Here is an 18,019-nt window from a genome sequence, read left to right on the forward strand (position 1 = left end):
GTTAATGCAATGGCCTACAACATCCAATACCTTTTCTGTTCTATAGATATCCCAGYGTGTTCCACTACATGATTGCACATTATTCCATATTGTGAATTCAGTACTTTCAACCTTAATGATCTTTCCAGAAAGTGCAGGCAGCTCAGCTGTAAGAAAAAGCAGCTACCTCTAAGGGTTCTTAAACTGTCCATGAGAAGCAGCACTTTTTCAGAGATATAGATATTAATTGCCTTGATTTCAAAGCATTCAGTTGACATTTAGCGTGTCAGCAGAGTAAAGGCTTTATTTCTACCACTGCCTGTATTTAGCTCTCCCTTGTTTGTACTGCTAATGAACAGAGCTCATGGCCCAACTAATCAAATCAGCATCAGAATCTCTGATTTAGCCTCATTGTTCCTTTTACAAGTSTTGCAAAATACAGTTAATTCATCTGAAGCAATTGGGTTCCTCCAGCTTTGAGCCTGCTTAGTTTGCACATTTTCACCCTGACGCTTTGTCTGTTGCCTTTAGACCGTGCAGGCAGCACTGGATAAGGCCAGAGAAGGGCGCACCTGCATCGTCATTGCCCACCGCTTGTCCACCATCCAGAACGCCGACATCATCGCTGTGATGTCACAGGGACTCATCATTGAAAGGGGCACTCATGATGAACTGATGGCCAAGGAAGGAGCCTATTGGAAGCTTGTTACTACTGGAGCCCCAATTAGCTGAATTAATGTGACTCTGAATTTGAAAGATTTCTGTAAGCAAATACTTTGTGGTAGGTATGTGTGTKTGGGTGCTCCATTGTGCTCCAGAGTGCTCTGCCATACAGTGAGATCTGTGGAACCCTGAATGTTATGTACCTRTCTGCATCAAGCACACCTGTCCTGCACATGCAGGGTACTAAGCATAAGCTAATGCATTCAGGAAGTAGCTTAGCCCACTGATAAGGGAAAGAAAGCCTGAAAATGGGAAATACATTTTCTGGTGATCTGTGAGAGTTGCCACTACCTGCAGTCAGACTGCACAATCCTGTTATGCCTCAACTAGCWATCAGAGAAGACTCTGCTCTGGTGTTCTGGAAACCGCCTCTTCTCTAGGTAAGCTGAGTGAGTGAAAACAACCCCACAAATGATGCTGAAGGGGTCAAATCTGTCCTAACATTTGGTCTGCAGAGGATTACTGCAGAGGCCCTTCATGTGTGTACAGAACCGCCAGTCTTTCACCCCACTGTACCACACACAGGTGCTGTTGAGGGAGTCTGGGCTTCCCTTATGTGCACCTGCAGCACTGACACAGCTGTGCCCCTTCAATAAACCAGTCAGTACTTACAAAGAACCAAGCTCCACAAAAGTAAGGAAGGTAATCAAGGTGAGGAACAGAAGCTGGTGAGGATCATTTCCTAGCCCACCACTCTCCACCTAACACCCATCACTCTAATCAAAGCTATCAAAAAGATTTTTGAATAGGAATAAATGCCTTAGTTAAATTAATGTAAAATCCTACAGTTAATCATCAGTTATTTAAGCCACTTCTATTGAGATGGTGATCGATATGTTCTTTTTTTCAGAAGGCAAGACAATGCTGAGTAAAGGTGGGAAAAATAAGCATAATTAGCTCTTTGTATCAAATACAGTTGATAAATGGAGCAACAATGTATTCAGAAATGACAAAGGTCAGGAGGGAGCTTCTTTTGGGAGAAGCTTGTATCTGTCACAGTTTATTATGAGAACTACTGCAGGTTTCACTGGAATGTATTACTGTCTGCAKCATAACAGGAGTCTTTAGTGAATGGGATCTTGGAGACAGAGTAGATAGAAAAAAAGATATGGATTACAGTTTAAATACTGAAACATTGATTTTAAACAATAGATTATTAACTGGAAAAGTCATTCACTGTGTCTTACAATCTACACCTGGGCTGGGGAGGGGGCAGGTTTGCATTCACTTTATAGGAAGTGACATCACTTCTTCTAAAATACTATGACAGTACCAGTACTTGAAGAAACCTGTAAGGGTAAAAAGTTTATTAGGATATACCCCTTAATTCTGGGCAGCAAAACCCAATTTCAAMTTTTGTACAACTCCATTAACAGAATTACTGCCACAAACCCTACTGAGTTCACACAGCTGGCATTGAAATGGCTATTTTCCTGAGGAAGTCTGTATTTTAAACCTTAAATGAAAATTAAAAGAAAAAGCTGCATTACTGTCTTTAATCTTTTTAGCCTTTTTATGTTTCAGAGCAATAAGTAGGATTTCAGGACTGAAACTATTGACAGAGTGACTATCAATAACCTAGTAACATAAGTATATGATATTTAATTTATATTAGTATTATTTAAAATTACAATGACTATGTATACTTATTTCATAATTTCTTTTCCTAAAGGACAACACTTTTGTGACCCAAATTAAACCAATAAATTGTATTTTTTTACTGGTTCTTGTGCTCTAGCATTTCTTCTCTAACAGTTCAGCTATATACATGAGTATCTTGCAGCAGCTAGCAAGCATTTCTGTGTAATTGGATCATGTCTGTGACAAGGGTTCGCTGTTCAGGATGGAGCTGCAGAGAAGGCAGTGCCTGCACAGGATCCTGCTGTCCCCTGCGGGAGCACAAAGACATGGTCCAAGCTGGGTGGTACTGCTACTGCTTTTCGTGTAACATCATCCTGTTTTCAGGCAGCTAGGAAATACCAAGAGCTAAGTGCTGGGAAGTGTGTTGCTCCAACAAAATGCACTCACTGTCTTCAMGAACAGTTGCACTTTCTTGGGTGCCACCTCCTGCCACTTTATTCCTACTTGCTGTTGAAAACCAGTTGATTATAAAGGCCTCTGGAACCTGTGCAAAGGGACTGGATTGCAAGTGGCATTACACAGTGTGTCTGGGCATGAGCATCAACCCTTGATGGAGWGCCTGGTGCAGAGCGGGACTGGTCTTGGCACTGCAGCTGCCTTACAGGTAAGATGTCCCAGCCCTGGKGCTTGGTGACAATCCTTCCAAACCATTCCACAAGCATTTGCTTAGGTATTTCAAGCCAGACCTGAGTTGTTGGTCTTGACAGTAAACAGTGTCATATGGTGTCCCCKGCTGTATGCTTTTCTGCATGGTCCATGGCAGCTGCATTTTCCAGCAACCCTATGCCTCTGGATAGATATAAYCACAATAATGGCTTGGGATAGCACCTGAGTAACTGCTCTGCAAATACAGCCCCTGCGCCAACTAGCCTGCTCTGGGTAGGAACAGCTTGTCTGGGCCCAGAGTCATTCCACCAGGAAGGTTAAACAGGGAATGGGGAAAATAAAAAAAGCTGTGGAGTAGCAAGTGTTGTGAACTGAATGTAATGACAATTTGTCAGCTAGTTTGTATGAGGAGCAAGGGACACCTTCACTTCATATTACTCCTGGCTCATAAGAATCTTTCTGCAGAGAGACTGAGTACTTCTGTGATAGCATCATCCCAGTTTGGGCAACTAAAGTCAAGAATAGAAAGTTTACTTCCTCCTGGGTTCCTACTAGTGGGAGCAAGGAGGTCAGTCACACACTTTCSAGCCTCCTTATTACATAGGAAAACTTTAATTCAAAAGGTGTTTGTGGCCCAAACTAGGTTGAGTTGTTAGCTCATCTTGTAACTGTATATATGCTGTATGTTAATATGTTCCAAATATTAACAATATAAATAGCTTCAAAGGCCAGGTGAACTTAAGCTTAAATGTTTAACAATTTTAGCTCTTAATAAGGTCACACAGTCTATTTAAATAAGGATTTAATTGTAATTTTCAACTGCAATAAATTTACTAAAGCCTGAGCGAGGGGCATGGTGGTTTATTTCACTGCAACATTCTATCAAAAGCACTGAAGCACTGAAGTTGCAGAATGAATTAATAGGACATTCCAAGAAAGTGAGCAAGAACCCATGTCTTCCTATGTGTCTGTACAGTAGAAAAATACTGCAGAAATACCAGCTGTCATTCTACATTTCTAGTTGTGTCTATCCCAACAGAAGCACCAAGATTCTTTGTCAATGTGATTAGAAACCTAGAAATCTGATATCTACCCRTAACTCCCAGATTAAAATTGCCACTAAATCCAAATGCTGCTATGAGAACCCTGGACAGCTGTGCACAAAGAATCCCCTGTTGCTGGCCAGAAGGAGCCAGGAACAGAACAACAGCTTGACCAACCTGCTGCTGTTCTGTGATGCCTCTTTGTAGGTCATCTCACTGGTAGGGATTAACAAAGCACATAGCAACTTGAACACAGATGAAAACTTTGTAATAATTGTCTTTGTTCTTCATTATTTATGTCTAGTCCCATTAGCTTAGTAATTTTGCTTAAGGAGTCACAATTATAGAAAAGACTGCTTTCAGGTCAGCCACTGWGGGAAAAAGTTCAGAGAAGCACTACAGAAGATATCAGGAGATGCACGAAGCAGCATACTCCTCAAGGGTTAAAAGCAGACGAATTTTCTTAAGTCAAAGTAGKCTTATTAGGCTCTTAATTAAGAATGCCTGTTTCAGATTTGCTTCTGTAATTTGTATCTTATTCACTCCCAAAGACCAACACCAATTAAATAAGATTCTCAAATTCTCCCACCTAATTGAAAGTCTAGAAGCAATATCATGTTTACATCTTCTAAGCCTTACTGCTTTCAGATCATACATATGCAGCCCTCATTACCCATATTATAGCCTTGCATACTAAGACTGTATATATACAGCTTGTACACTAAGTATTATGGGATGATATCAGCAACACATTGCTTAAAGACTGTCCACTGAAAGGGAATACACAAAATAAGTACCAAATAATGAAAACAAATGGAAAGTACCCCCCATTTGCCTATTTAGAATATCCACTTTATACAGCAAACATATATTCAAAATAYTAGTTACTTGTGTGCTTAGGTAAATAAAGCTGACAAGGATATGAATTTGAAATGACAGTCTGCAACCATATTTTCGTGATTTACACAACTACTAACAGTAATTCAGGCTTGTGACTGTTGATCTGAGAGAATTAGGAGAGAATTACCTTTACAACAGAGGAGTATGAACAATATTCTTCAGGTCATATACAGAGATAATATCATTATAGACAACTTTCTTCATTTGTTGCTCTCTGTAGATGTACAGAACCCAAAGATTTTTATACCATATTTATGCATTTTCACTATCGAAGGTGTAATCTACATCATTCAAGGTTCATCTGACCACTTTCAAAAAGTAAAAAATACAAAAACCACATAGTAACACGAAAATATATTCTACAGAATCTAATGGAAATAAACTTTTTTTTTTTCTCATCTGACTTAATCAGAAGCTGGTTTGCTCAGGAAGCTCAATAAGTTAAATCTAAAGCTTTGTTTATAACTATGCTGGCCTTTTCCACAGTGCCTGGATACAGTCATACAGTCGTAGGTGGTGTTATACTGTCACACCACTATGTAGCAGTTTAACACACAGTATCTATATATAGCAAAAAGAAATATCGAGTATCACTATGGACAACTGATGTTTGAAGCATCATCTAGCTAGAGATGGACAGAACTAAAAGACCACCACATAGCTAAATAAAGCTGGTTGATTTTACTTTCAAACTTTGTTATGACCCAGAGTATTGGGCCATTTCTAACCATACTGCAGTTACCATATTTCTAGGAATAAAATCAGCAACTAGTATTTCTGAGCTGCCAAAGTCATTCTTGAGTGTACTGATTTTGGATGTAATGGTTACTTACCAGGAGTACATCAAAGATGCAGTGGCATCCCCTTGGCTAAAATGAGTTAGCAAAATGGCCTTTGCAGAGGGTTCTTGAACAGTTCACATCCATCCCCACATTGCTAACCATTTTGAAACTCTACCTAATTAAGTTTCTTTTCAGTTGTCCTCATTAAAGAGTGKACGCAGTACGGAACCAAGGCAACTACAGTCAGAGGCATAGCTGCACTCTTACAAAAAGAGAGTATGTAGAACAAATACTCAGTATGAGTAGGTATCTTAACAAAATTATACAGCTGCAGTGTAGCTAAAGAAGCAGCTACACACAATATGCGGAAACTTATCTTGCAGCTATTTTTACCTTTGCAGCTCGTGATGAACATTTCYGAATTAATTCCAAGACCTAAACCAAAGAGTGCACCTAAATTCCTCACCAGTCCAGCAAATGGAGTTGTGTCAATGTTTATCCAGTCTGGGTTGGCACACCACTTCTTGGCTTTTGGAACAGACCATAGCAAATCAATATCAAGAAGCTTGAGGGATAGATAAAAGCCAAGGGCAAACATGAAAAGAAACAAGTTTGTCTTGATGTACATTCTCAAGCTTGCTGTCTGAATAGCAGGGGTATGCTCAAATGCTTCTGCCACAAGAATGCCTGTGGATTAGAAACTCAGTGTTACAGGGAACAACACACTCATACTTTGAAGAAGCATTTTCTACAGTGTCCCTGTAGAATTTGACTTTTGAAGACAGAAGAACATATATGTATTTCATACCTATGTGTGTGTGTATATATATATACATACATATATAGATACACACACATACACACACACAATTTACCACTTTTGACGTAGATTACAAAACCTTTCTTCCCATTGAAAACTGACCCTTTGGAAAAAGAAAACAAAAACATACCAAGCACTACATGGTTTTAATATGAGGCATACCTTAGGGCCTGACTGCTTCTCCCAGATGACAACCTATCAAATATTAGATGTAAACTGGAACATTCCTTTTCCAAAAGAGTCCCTCACTCAAAGACTGGCTCCAGCAATGCAGATTTCAACACCAGTTCCCACACAGGCTTTGAGTGTTGAAGGAAAAGACACAGAACACACTTATCTTCTCTTGTACTCATTTTACCCTGGTTGTGAAGAGGGAAAGCTGTTAGCCAGGGCTGCCCAGGCTGCACTGCATCCATGAAAGAGAACATGAGCAGGCAGCCCCTGCTCAATGTCTTGGTCAGCCTCCTTAAAATCAGACAGATACTAGAGATACTGCTCATAGTTTGGACTCCTTGATTACCTATTTGAAGTATGCTTAAGTAACTCTGAAAAAGATATTTTAGCATCTTAAATCATACAGGGAAGTTTTGTCCTGCTATTTACCTTTTTCTCTATTCTGCCCCAGGACCCTAACCTTGTGTTTGTCCACATTGCACACATGCTAGTTTGCACCTGGACACGATTTSAAGTGATCCAAGTAGCTTCCTCCTGAGAGGAGCAGCTTCCGCTCCAATCTCTTCCACACAGGCAGCACAGTTAAAGATTGGATGCAGCCAGTACAAAGCAGTCAGAGCTAGTCTGAGGCAGTGTGCACATCAGTCAGCATCAACTGGCACATGGACAAGGGTTCACTCCCTTCACTGTGTGAATTACACAGCAGCAGGTACATTCTATCGCACAAGTTTTACCTTTAGACTATTATCAAATCCCTGATTTTCCAGAGAGWGGAGAGCACCACTGGGGTGCAAGATGAGTAGAACTATTAAAACTCTCTTGTATTCTCTAAATTTGCAAAAAAAAATTGCATATAGGTTATAAAGAAAAAAAAGAATAGCAGCATTACCAGCAAATACTCCAAGAACAACTTGATGAGGGAAATGTGTTGCTATGAATACTCTTGAGATGCACACACTGATCTGGATAATCCAATAAACACTCCAGAGGAATGACCATGTTAGTCTAAGAGGGAAAAGAAAGACACTTAAAAATTAAAGTTATTTCATCTACAAGGTATTTCATCTACTTATTTACCTCAAGCCCCATCATGCAAGGCTTATATTTTTACAAGGCAGAGGTCTACCAAGTAGAGCAGTTTAGAATAAGATGATCAAAAACTAGAAGTCAGTACTAAAACATTATCAAGAGCGGTTACAGGAACAGACCTCAGAAGTTTCAGGTCCAAGACACCTACATTGTTTAAGTGATAAAAATCGTCRATGGCAGGCTAAATTAAACATATTTGATCATAATTAAACAACTTTAAACATATTTCTCATCATGAAGTCACAGCTACATGCAAAAGCTCAGTTATTTCATGACAAAATTCACATTATGGGAATAACCTTGTCAGCTGTGGAAAGAACAGCCACCAAAGCAATTGCAAGACTTTCCCACAGAGGGGAGCTGTATTGAGCTGTTGCTGCTGCTGCTGTTGACGAAATTCACATTACCATGAATTTTGTCAACATTATGTGCATTTGCTTTAAAATAGGCTAAGAAGGATGACCACCAAAGCAGTAAATTTATGTACTAACCAAAGAATCCAATACAGAATGACAATTAATAACATTAAAAATTTTCAGCACTGAAGATGTGACACAACCTTTAATTGGACTGATTCAGAGCTACTGTATACAATGTCTGTAAGTTGATAAATGCCAACCTATACAAATGGATAAATGCTCTTAATATACTGAAGTAGATCATAATAAAGGGTTGTTTTTTTTTTACAAGATAGAACAAACTGCAAATATTTGTTTAAATAAAGTCCATTAAAAACATAGCCCATATATAAAGAAATATCTGCATATAGTGAGTTAAAATCATGGAAAGACACTGACCTGTGAAGGGTAACAGCTGATTTATCTTTCCATCTCACTGTGTAGCTAAGTGCTGCTGTGACCATTACATACCAGACACAGGATGATCCCATAGCATGTCCAGATGGGCTTCCTAGTAAAATAGGAAATATTCAGTTTGAGAATGATGACTGTGACATTCGTCATACAGAAAATGTCTACTGGCAGTTACTCAGGCACCTAATCATTTAGAAAGAAAATGGTTGAAAGAATGTCAATTGCTTCTCAAAGGTTAATTTTTGCCATATGAATTTTTCAGAAGATTCTTAGGGAATTCCTAAGACTTGTCTGAAATCAAAAAGATAACACCTTAATCATCATATATTGGTGTGAGGTGGAATCTTGATTGGGTTTTCCCATTACTTGGATTCAAAAATAAAAGAAAAGCATCTAGGGCTCTCTTAGAGCTGTAGCATAGAATGTAGAAGTTATATTTGAGGATCACATGAGAAAAGTTTTGAATGAGCCTCCCCATAATTAAGGAGAGCAAGAGAAATATAGTTCATTGTAACATTCTAAACTAAAGTGCCCCTGTAACTTCAGATAGCCCTTCCAAACTGCCTTTTATGCCTCTGCAATTACCGTGGTGTTAACGATTGTGAGCTGTGYCTCATTAGCAACATTGCAATCCAGGTAATTTACATTTTGAATAGTTTTGTGATAAATTTAGAAATGTCTCTGAAGCATGATGGAAAACTGCATCTTCATGCTTTATTTTGATTAATCTTATAAATGCTAAGGTGCTGTATGTATCAATTAGATTGAAAACAGATTATCAGTGAAAGTGGCACATGAAATGATGCTCTAACATATCCAACTAATTGCTGCACCCACAGTAGTCTATAAAAGGGAACACTCATATAGAAAACACCAGTGATTTGTCTTCAGTCCAAGTTATAATAATATATGTGTAATTTGTCTTAATTTAAAAAATAAAATTGTAATTTTTCTGAAAACAATAGGAAGCCACAGAGAAGTTCCTACAGCTGTGAAAATCACCAAAAACCAAGGTATGCTGGTATAATGCAAGGGAAGTGATCCTAAAATTACTCTGTCRCTTCCTTTCCCCTGCTCACCAGATTTATATTCAACATATCAAAATAGGGAAAAGGGAAAATTAAATCATTGGAATCTGTAAATCTGGATCTTTACAGCTTGGCTTTCTGTGAAGACAAAAAGAAGGGACAGGGTTATTTCACTGTCAGAAGAAACATTTTGTCTTGACAAGGGGTTGTGATTCAGCACYATGTAGTAGTGTGTAGAGTAAAAGAAAATTTCAGTGAAGCAGCAAAGCAGAAATGTCTAGGCAGGACAAGCTCAATGTCTGACTCCCTGCATTCATTTTTGCTATTCTACTTGGCAGTACCTTTAGAGTCGCTCTACCAGCTCTTCTGTCAATTTCCTAACAGATGTGCACTCCTAAACCTCACAGCAGAACAAATGTCAGAAACAATAATTTGTACGTCAGCACTGGAAAAGCTTCTCTTGGTTGTCTTCTAGGAAAACATCATCKAGGAATTTTTCATAGCTCATCTGCAAATTACCTACTAGAAACAGCATGAATTTCACYTTAAGGTTTATATTCTTAAAGCCTTACAAATACGAGAGAAAAAAAGGCTGCAGAGTTTTAGTTCAATTCCAGAAGTACAAACCAAATTCGGGTCCTAGCCTGTTGGCCATGTAGTCATAGGAATAGTTCTCTCAGCTTTTCCCTTTTGCTGAGACACGGAGTTTGGGGTTTATGCTATCTTAATATTTGGATCTGCCTTTCTCTTACYTGTGGCTGCTTCTCTAATATTTTAATATTAATCGCTATTTTAGAAGTGTKTGAAAAAGCATGTAAGCTCACACAATAGTTGCATGCATGTAACACTGTAACATGTGACAATGCATGCACTGACTGCACCGCCTCTTGCTAATGAGAAACAGGTCAGTGACAGCCTTAATGGTCTTGGGTAAATTTAGAGGTGGGAGAAAATGTGGTCATTATGAGTGCAAACAAGGAGTCAGTTATGACAGTTGTACCCACTATACAGAAATAGGAATGACCTTTCAGGAGAAAGTAACAAGAAACACCTTCTGGTTCAATGAACCAAAATGAAACACATYGACTATCTCCTGAGCCAGGGATTGGAACTACACAGCACTGAATAGGCTCAGTTCTGAAGGCTTTTGATAAGATCTGAAGGACTTTAATACATTGCRTTAGGTCCCAAATAATTTGACTTGAAAGAGACTGCAGATCACCTACAGACCCGGCATTATTAAACCTTGCATCATACAWGGGCTTAAGCTTCATCTTCACAATTACAATGGGATGTAACGCAGGATATTGTTAACAAAATATAGCTATGCAAAACTGCTTAAAAGCTTTCAGTGGACAATGAATTCAACTAAATTCAGTTAGCTCAAAGCAAGTTAATCTTATTTCATACATTAGGGTGGCACAAGTTCATTTAACTTCAGCAGTATTGCATTTGAGTTCCACAGAGAAGATAATGAGATATAAAAAGTGAAAATATATTGAAAAGGTATATTTCAAAAATAATAGTGAAAAAATAATTTTCCCCGTGTATTTGTACACATACTCCCATACATGCATTCAGTGCCAGTGTCTGGTTCTCGGAAGAGGGGTTCCCGTTTCCATTGATGATACTTTACACCATCAGTTGCTGAGACTATTGTCATTTACACTGAACCACTTACTYAGTTTTTGGTATTTGAATATTTCTTGCAAAAATGAACAATCCCTCAAGCTCAACAGCCCCATGCTCTATCTTGGAACACATTAAACAAGGTATTTCAAAAGTTTTGTGAAAATTTCTTCCCAATATGCCAGTTCATTATAGTAATAGTTATTTTAAAGCAAATCCCCCTCCCTTGCACATTTTAAAGGCAATGCATTAAATATTCTTGTCATACAGCAAATACCTACCTATTRTATTTCTTCCTTTTCCTCTACTTGTATTTTTGTGCTATTTTATACATGAGCTCTCAGATTTTTATATCAGGTAGGACCTTCATAAGTCACATTTTCTCCCCCTTGAAACTACTATCCCTATTAAATGTACCAATGTAATCTCCARCATTTCTTACCTGGTCCAGTTTCACATGTTATAGGAAACTGYTCAAGACATGGGCTTGACTGATTAGGGTAAATCATCGTTTCTTGCACCCACCAGTATGGGCGATGGCCAAATAAAATCCTGACAAAAAATAAAATAAAAATGAAGCAGAAATTCAATGAAAAGATATTTACATAAGAAGGTCTCAGCAAAGCATGATAAGTAATCTTACAAAGACTATAAAGAGCTATATTTCCAAAACTATCCTATAATAGTTCTACAGGTTCTTCTCATCACAATGACATTTCAAACATATCTTAAATATCTTAATTGTGAATTCTTATTTTATAACTACTGGGGAAAGTCTACTAGCACAGTATTCACAGAAGTTTTTCCAAACTGAAGGTACATATAGTAACTAATATTAAAAAAAAAAAATTAAAAAATAAATCCAACTTCTTACCATTTAAATATGAGGTTGAACCAATCACCAATGACTGCTACCCATATCATCTTAGTACCAACCACTTGGTTGAGCTGAAACCAAAGAGGAAAATAAATTGAAAATATATTCCGGGGATCGCCAACATGTGACATAAAATTAAGGAAATCCTGGTAAGCCCTGTAGTCCCTCTGTAAGTGCTGAATGATAAGCACGCCATTGCTATGAAGGAGATCCATCTTAATGGATTTAACTGTACTTGAAATATAGTAAAGTTCCTTAAATCTTAAATTTCTAGTGATGGAGAATGAGAACCATGGAGAGGAGCTATTAAAAAATGAGAGAAGGTGATTGACGTTGCCTTTATATTATATTGGCATGGTGTACGCAGCCATTTCTGAAACACGTGGCTCCAGATCTCCAGGAAAGCACATGAGTCTGTTAGCACTGGAAAGCTTTTCTGTTTGCAAATTTTAATTGTAGGAAGCTAAGTGAAGCACATGCTGAGCAGCAGCAAATTGCGGGGAAAGTTTTGTAGAAACACAGCGTGCAACCTGTGCAATCTTTTGTATGAACAGTTGGAACATGTTTGCTTAAATTGTTTCACAGTTCATTTCTCTGTAGGATGGACATTGGTAATGTGTGTACTTCATTAAGTGTTGCCTGTATAAAGGACAGAAAGTATATACAAATAACTGATCTTTGCAGAACKGTCACTGAAGCTGTACATTTCACTTTGAAACAGAATTTGGCTACCATGCTGCAACTAATACTTTGCACAACACATTTTTTCAGTCAGGGAAAATACAACCAGCATCCATATATCAACAATGCTGTAGAGCTCTAGATTTATTTCTAAAGCAGCAATATTCTTAAAACACTGAAAAACAACTGCTTCCYTCATACAAGAGGCCTGTTAATCCAGGGCACAATGCTCAGTCTCTGARTCATCTTTCAGTACCACCATTCTTGTGCACTGCTTACATGATACAAGTCCTACACACACCCCTGTGCCAGAAGGAACTGCAGCCCCCTTCTTGCTGCCCAGCCTAACAGAAATGAGACCTGCTTTACAAACCAGAGCAAGGTTGAGAACAGATAACCATGAATATTCCCCTGAAGTATTCTCAAGTGAASCACAGTGGTTCTCCAGGGCAAACAGCCAAGAGCAAACAGATTGTGACACAYAGCAGGAGTTTAAAAGATTAAAGCAGATAATATATTAACATATCAGATTCATCAATATTAGAACTAATAACTGTACCATAGAAGATTATGTTCATTTCAGGTGGCTTCAAGAAGAAAGCTTTTCTACAAGAGATTAAATGGATACTAAAAGCCTGATGATACCAACTTCTGATATTATCAGAGCGGCAAGAGGAAGACTTCAAGGTCTTTATCAGGCTCTAATATTCTGATGTATCTTCTATCAAATTATTATCTGTGTATCTGAAACACTGTGAGTCCAAAGACAAAAGCAGCTCTATATATGTACYGCACACTTCCCTAATACTCTTTCCATGCACTTCAAGCTAAACTGCACGAACTGTGGAGACAAAGATATGAACTACTTAACTGTTTTTGCAGAAGAGGGGCTTAATGGCTTAAGAGGCTTTTATGATGTGTGGTCAGGGAAGTCACATGGAAACATTAAGTAGCTCCAATAAGGCATGACAATTAAATGGACGTAGCAGATTTTTCTTCCTGACACAGTCTCAAATTTACTTTAACTACTACCCTTTAATTCAGCTATTAATACCCTGGTTTAAAAAAAAAATTAGCAGATGTAAAACCTATATGTTATGGCTACCAATTGCATTAAGCCATATAGCAAATCTTAAAAGTTTCTATTCACTGCTTCTGAATAACTACAATATTTTTCTATATATTGACCAAAGTATTCACTTCAACAAATGTTAATCTGATTTCAAGGAAAACCCATCCAAATGCAAAATTTCAGGACATTTGAACAAAAAAAAAATCCTAGCTTTTTAGCTGAAGATGTTTAATGAGGTTTCCTTCTTTTCAGAGTGTGAAGCAACTGTCATATAAATGAATGGTGGAATTAATTTTCCCTCTCCCAGTACTTTCCCAAGACCATACTTGTTTAGAAATCTCTAATAACCCTTTATGCCTTACTGCTAAAGAAAATGTCCTTTTGTACTGCAAAAGCACCKCACTTTTGAAGATAAATAAGACAATAACAACAATAAAAATCACTCTTTTAGACATTTCTGGGTTTAGTATGCAAAAATATGGTGAATAGAGGTCTTCCTCTATATTTCAGTCTAGTTTAGAAAGAATAGCTAGCTTCAAACATTAGTGCAAATGTCAAGTCAGTTGGTGGCTGAATAACAGACATCTTACTCCTAGTATCTGGTTAAAAAAGCAACAACTATAATGAGGTTAAGTCTAAATAAATCTATTGTTCTATTAGGAAAAAATATTTTGCAGTAGGTAAGTTTCCACCAAGATACAATTTAATGTCCTCAGAAGAATCTACCAAGTGATAAACAGATCACTTTGCWGTCCCTCTTTAGCAGCACCACTGTTACTCAATGGTATCTGAAAAGTTGYCTCTGATAAAGGATGTGCAGAACCATCGCAATAAGTTTTTGCATGTTTGTTTTACTCATAAATTCAAACCTACCCACCCATATTATCTATCCACTGGGACAGTGATGCATCCGCTCAGGCTGAACTCTTCTTCAGACAGAACAACCCAGGCACACTCTTGCTCTCCAAAAACTTTGCAAATATAATGTTTGAAGATATGTCTTGGCAACGTTTCASTAAAGAAACCTCTTCTAGTATAAATGCTGACCACCTCCTGATACCAATTTTCAGGATTTTGCTCCTGATTCTTATGCTTAGATAGATAAGCACCTTAGACATAATAAAGACTAACAGCTAACAGCAAGCAAAAAGGCTTTCATTTTCTCCTACATTCTTTCTTAATKTTTCAGAAGCTCCTACATCCTCATCTTAAAGATACCAGAGTAGTCATGTTTATAAAGGATGTTTAAAAAACCTCAACAAACCCACAATCTACAAAACAGACATCATGAAGGTTTTGGAACAGTAAGACAGGGATCTTATTGGAAAGGGAACTGAAAAAATGAGTTGGAGGTTGTTGCACAAAGGTTGAACTGCCTGCAGTTCAAGGAACTTGATGGAATTTTATCCAGTCCAGGTTGCTTCTAATTTCTAAAAGGTAGCTCTTACTTGTAGTAAGTAAAATTCCTTAGATGTGACTTTTTCATAGGCATGCCAGRATTGTATTCTGTGCATAGTTTGCACCATTTATACTGCTGCACATACAAACACAAACTAATGTTAACAAGTAGTGAGGTCTGCAGTTACTGTTATAGTGMACAGATTAGTTATGTTGGTTTTGTGCATTTGCATTGTTAACTCTACAGCAAAGAGAAATGACTGTACTAACTAGGAAAGATCAGATTAAGGTGGCAGAACCAAGAGAAGGAGACTGGGTCATGCTAGCTATTGCTAAACCTGTGTTGGTCAGACAAATGCTGAAAAAGCCTGGGTCCAATGAAGAATTCTCGAGGCATGGGTTAAGAAAGAAAGTAAAAAACAAGAGAGAGCACAAGCTTCTTGATATAGTCTTCTCTTCCTATTCAAAATTCAAGTGAATCTTCTCTGTGTTCCACTTGGAAAATCACCTAAGAAAATAGCTGTCAGCTGTTGTATACAGTGTCTGCTGGTGAACTTGATAAATTGCTCATTAATCCTTGTGGTTGGTCCAGTGCCAATGGAAATGCTGGCGTGGAAATTAATGTTATTGTTCAATTAACYAAGCATAATGTACCAGACAGTTAGGCCCAGTACATAGGCTTCCATTAACAGTGTTTAAAAAAATGTTTGCTTTGCTGGCTTTTCCCTCCCTTGCAAATATTTACTTAACATCTGATGACCATTATGTAATACTTGCTCTCATATGTAGGTGCAAAGGGGCTGTAAACATTTTATCCTTCCTTCAGTGATCACCAGCATGACTCTTGTTATTACATTTTATCTGTATGTTTATATATATACATATATATGCACTCACACATGTATATATAAAGTCTCCGGTTTTACATGTTTTGGAAAATATAATAAATCAATAAATTATCAATAAATTAAAAACTACATGAACAGATAGCACTTTAAAGGTTTTTGCTTTGAACAAGAACTAATTTGATTATGTGAAGGCCAAACCTTGGCTCTCCAATATCAGAACAAGAGAAAGTTTCGATTAAAAAACTTAATTGCCTACACTKTCTGACCACTTTGTATAGCTCATTAGTCTTATTTGCAATTCCACATACTAAAATACAGCAAATAGTTTTATTTCAGAACACTAGGACTTGCCAAAATCACCGTGCTTCCCTGAAACATAAACTGATGGYGGAGAGTAGTGGGAAAGGTTGAGGTTACCTTATAGTATAGTTCATGTCTCTCAAAGCTCGCAATGAATCAGAAAAGAAATAATTTCAAGCATGGATTCTGTCAGTAAATGTCACAGGCTATTTTTAGTCTTTGGTGGGTAAGAGTGTAAAACAAAGGAATAGGGCTAATGAAGTCTAGGAAAMCTTCACTGATCAAGAAAAGATACCTAACATTTTTGAGCTAGTGCCAGCTACCATACTGGGGTGAACCTATTATCAGTGCTAGCAAAAGGATTCAGAAGAGACCAGGCTGTAGAAATGACCAAAATATTATRGATTAGAAAACAGGACTTGTTTAGATTAGATTAATTTGTATTTACTAAACTCTGTGGCCTGGACAAATTGTGTATTCAGAAAGTTATGAGCTCAAATAATAAAGGGTAATGATGTCACGGCCAACACTGATACTTTATATTAACAACAAGTACTCAGCTAGGAGAGAAATGCTCCTAAATAGAAAAGGTAATGAAGTATATGCTCCATAGTATATGCTCCATATACATGGCTAGGTAATCAACCTTGGACCTGCCCAGCTTCAATAYATTAAAATGTGAAGCAGGTAAGAACCAGGGGTCTATTAGTTTTAGGACTAATGCTGAGGAAACTGTGAAACTTGGAAAACAGTGTGTCCAAGTTAATCGAGACAGGAATACAGCGGGGTAAAAGTTTTATACAAGAGGTTTGTACAAGAGTAATCTGGTCTCAGCTCAGACTTTACTATGCATCGGCGGGTGGCAGGTAATAAYTAACTCTTTTAGACAGCAATCCTCAAAGCCAACTACATTTACATTATTCTGAGATTATCTAAATAGCACTGGGACAAACTTAAATTAGGAGCAGTTCATTAGTTATGCCAACAAAATTATTAAAAGTAGCTTTCATGATAAACTGAAGGCTGTTACCTCGGATCACAAACTAGTGCTTATCAAGGGCTAAACGGGAATATAAACAACTGGAGGAAAAACTGCCATACTGTCATAAAGAGCAAACACACTATAACAGAGCTTTATGGCAAATGTTTGAATGTAAAGGCAGAGCTACTCTATGGTGGGTTTGTTCACACCAAAAAGGACTGCAATTATCCGTGCAGGTCAACCTGCTATCAGAACGAGCTTTATCCACATTCACGAAAGAATTCAGGCCGGGTGAATGAAAAAGCAGTTCAGAACCCCRCAACATTTAGGACCGGTTACCGCTAGTGTGGTTCGTGAGTCAATCAGATACTGGAAACAAGTTGTGGCTTCAGAGCAGCGCAAGAGAGCCRGGCTGTTTACCTTCACCAATCCGGCAGGCAGCCCGCCGTCACCTCATCAACACACCCAGACAAAACACCTCAAGSGCAAGCAGGCACCTGCGCGGGGAATGGGAGAGGCTCACGGTTGCCGCCCCATCACARCCCCGGCCCCGCCCGACCCGCCCCGTCACGGCGGACCCGCCTCATCATGGCGGCCACGGGGGCGGAGCTCGGGGCGGAGGCGGCCACGGGGCG

The 18,019-nt window shown here is 38.3% G+C and overlaps 2 protein-coding genes across 4 annotated transcripts in view; one reads left to right on the top strand and one right to left on the bottom strand.

The window, feature by feature from the left end:
* ABCB11 (ATP binding cassette subfamily B member 11) overlaps positions 1–2,427 on the top strand; it is a 36,325-nt gene extending 33,898 nt beyond the window's left edge. For both annotated transcript variants that reach the window (XM_057371713.1, XM_057371714.1), the window contains exon 28: positions 511–2,427. In XM_057371713.1, coding sequence (XP_057227696.1) covers positions 511–711 — 201 coding nt within the window. In that variant the 3' untranslated portion in view covers positions 712–2,427. The remainder of the gene's footprint in view (positions 1–510) is intronic.
* Positions 2,383–17,907, bottom strand: G6PC2 (glucose-6-phosphatase catalytic subunit 2). Of its 2 annotated transcripts, XM_057371716.1 has the most exons (6): positions 17,805–17,907; positions 12,101–12,174; positions 11,669–11,778; positions 8,555–8,666; positions 7,558–7,673; positions 2,383–6,361 (listed from the first exon to the last, which is right to left on the bottom strand). In XM_057371716.1, the coding sequence occupies exons 2-6, from the start codon at positions 12,148–12,150 to the stop codon at positions 5,850–5,852; spliced, it is 900 nt and encodes a 299-aa protein (XP_057227699.1). In that variant the 5' UTR covers positions 12,151–12,174; positions 17,805–17,907; the 3' UTR covers positions 2,383–5,849. The 2 variants fall into 2 exon arrangements, with proteins under 2 accessions (XP_057227699.1, XP_057227698.1); XM_057371715.1 differs by lacking the exon at positions 17,805–17,907 and having other exon boundaries at positions 12,101–12,318.
* Between the last annotated feature and the right edge of the window lie 112 nt (positions 17,908–18,019).

Source organism: Malurus melanocephalus, unplaced genomic scaffold (assembly GCF_030028575.1).
Source record: "Malurus melanocephalus ecotype Western Australia unplaced genomic scaffold, MMel_1.1 scaffold_155, whole genome shotgun sequence".
NCBI lineage: Eukaryota > Metazoa > Chordata > Aves > Passeriformes > Maluridae > Malurus > Malurus melanocephalus.